Source organism: Aythya marila (genome assembly GCF_965140915.1).
Source record: "Aythya marila genome assembly, contig: HAP1_HAP1_SCAFFOLD_154, whole genome shotgun sequence".
NCBI lineage: Eukaryota > Metazoa > Chordata > Aves > Anseriformes > Anatidae > Aythya > Aythya marila.
In genome coordinates this window covers 1,499,855-1,502,416 of record NW_028137218.1, presented here as the reverse complement: position 1 = coordinate 1,502,416, position 2,562 = coordinate 1,499,855, and the positions used below count along the sequence as shown (strand labels likewise).

General features: G+C 50.4%; 1 protein-coding gene across 1 annotated transcript; it reads left to right on the top strand.

The window, feature by feature from the left end:
* Nucleotides 1–346: 346 nt before the first annotated feature.
* LOC309891092 (olfactory receptor 14A16-like) lies at nucleotides 347–1,300 on the top strand (the record flags this gene model as incomplete). The annotated part of the gene is made up of 1 exon (XM_082785474.1): nucleotides 347–1,300. The coding sequence occupies one exon, from the start codon at nucleotides 347–349 to the stop codon at nucleotides 1,298–1,300; it is 954 nt and encodes a 317-aa protein (XP_082641600.1).
* Between the last annotated feature and the right edge of the window lie 1,262 nt (nucleotides 1,301–2,562).

Genomic DNA, 2,562 nt, shown 5'->3' with positions numbered 1-2,562 from the left:
GTTCCTGATGCCATCTCCAGATTTTCTAGCAAATCCCACAGCCTATGGGGTTTTTCAAGAGGACTCTTCTATCTCTACTGTATGAATGACATACTCCAGAGCAGGGTTAACCAGACACAGCTGTACAGGACATGGGGGTTCATTCATACGGGGCCGGCTGCAGGCTGTGCAGCTGGGATGCAGAGTGCTAGCTGGGGAGCTGGAAGTGTGCAATCCTGATCAGGAGAGAATGGAAGAGAGTGTGCAATGGGTCAGTGAGAAACATAGTGGATTCTGCTCAGAGACCCTGTCCTGACTGTCTCTGTCTTTTCCTCCATGGGCTGCCAACCATGCCTAGAGGCCGCAAATGTCCAACAGGAGCTTCCCCACTGAGTTCCTCCTCCTGCCATTCGCAGACACACGTGAGCTGCAGCTCCTGCACTTCGGCCTCTTCCTGGGCATCTACCTGGCTGCCCTCCTGGGCAACGGCCTCATCCTCACAGCCATAGCCTGCGACCACCACCTCCACACCCCCATGTACTTCTTCCTCCTCAATCTCTCCCTCCTTGACCTGGGCTGCATCTCCACCACTGTTCCCAAAGCCATGGCCAATTTCCTCTGGGACACCAGGGCCATTTCCTTCTTTGGTTGTGCTATGCAGTTCTTTATGTTTGTTGTCCTTGTCACAGCAGAGTTCTATCTCCTAATCATCATGGCCTATGACCGCTACATTGCCATCTGCAAACCCCTGCACTATGGGACAATAATGGACAGCAGAACTTGTGCCAATATGGTAGCAGCTGTCTGGGGCAGTGGCTTTCTCAATGCCCTCCTTCACACTTTCAATACATTTTCACTACCATTCTGCAAGGGCAATGCCCTGGACCAGTTCTTCTGTGAAATTCCCCAGATCCTCAAGCTCTCCTGTTCAGATGCCTACCTCAGAGAGGTTGGACTTCTTGTGATTAGTGCCTGTTTAGCATCTGGTTGTTTTGTTTTCCTTGTGATGTCTTATGTGCAGATTTTCAGGGCTGTGCTGAGGATCCCCTCGATGCAGGGCCAGCACAAAGCCTTTTCCACATGCCTCCCTCACCTGGCCGTGGTCTCCCTGTTCATTAGCACTGGTACATTTGCCTACTTGAGACCCCCCTCCATGTCCTCCTCCTCCCTCAATCTTTTGCTGGCAGTTCTGTACTCGCTGGTGCCTCCAGCACTGAACCCTCTCATCTACAGCATGAGGAACCAGGAGCTGAAGAATTCAGTGTGGAAAGTGATGATTGCATGCTTTTCAGAAGCAATAAACTGCCTATCTTTTGCATAACACACATAACATAACTCGTTACAGGCCCATTTGATACTTCTATACATGTTTCGTGTATATATATGTGTGATTATTCTAGCTCTCTGTGTATTTAAATTAATGAAAGGAGCCTTCAGTGACTTGCTCTCCCTAGATCCTTCCACACGATGTTGTGGAGCTGCAGGGTCACTTGGCTGTGCACAGAAGTGGGGGAAAAATAGTCCTGGCACAGCAGCAGTGTCAGGGCAGGGACAGGCCAGGGGCACTTCTCTAACACTTTTCTAACATGTAGGAAAACATCCATGTCAAGCCCTCACAATATTTCTAAGCAGTAACAGTAAGCCCTACCCTAACACCTAAATGCTATCCCTCTCTCTGCAAGGAATCCACTACTCTTACTCCTAACCCCAAATCTCATCTGGCGTGGGTTAGCCAAGTCCCAAATCCATAAGGCCTTACCATACACTCTTAGCTCAATTCTCACCCTATTCCTCAGCCTTTCATCCCTAGCACTGAATTCCAGCCTTAACATGATTCCTCAACAAAGCCCTGACAAAAATCCCAACAGATAACAGCGTCTCCACACTACACAGACTAGAAGCCAACGCAGTAAACACAGGCCTCCCTCTAATACTCTGCCCAACCACTAACCCTGGAAGGCAAGATCTAATCCCTAAACCCTAACCTGAACACCTAAGCCCCAAATCCTGCATTCCTGTGGTCTAGTCACCTAGCTGAAGCAGTTTGGCCTCATGAAGCTGAGCAGGGCATGAGAGGTCCTACAGCAATCACTTGGTCTTGGAGGAGGCACGTGAGGTGACATGGTTGTGGTCATGTCACAGGACTCAAGGAGGAGATGGGTAGGGATGCTCTGCTGAGGTCAGCTGTGCCTCAGGGTCTCAGGAGGCAGCAGGAAGCCCATGGCTGTGCAGGTGGCTGTCAGGGCACATTCTCAAAGCTTTTTTGACTATTACTTGAACTCCACAGGCTGGAAATACTGCACTTTGGGGAGCTTTCCAGCTCAGAGTAGGGTTAGCACATGCCCTGAGCCAAGCTGGAATATCTGTGAGGAGTCCCCTTGGTTCTGGAATCACCAGCGTGTGTGTCACCCAATGTGTCCTGTCAGGAAATGCATGGGTGTGCAGAGCTGGGCCATGATAGTGTGGTCCCTGTTGCTCTGCGATGTGTGCGTGCGTTGGGTCTGGTGCAAACACCTGGGCTTGTTTCTAATCTCTCACCTAAGCACAAGTGTGGAATAGCTCACCCCCTGCCAAAACCCTCCT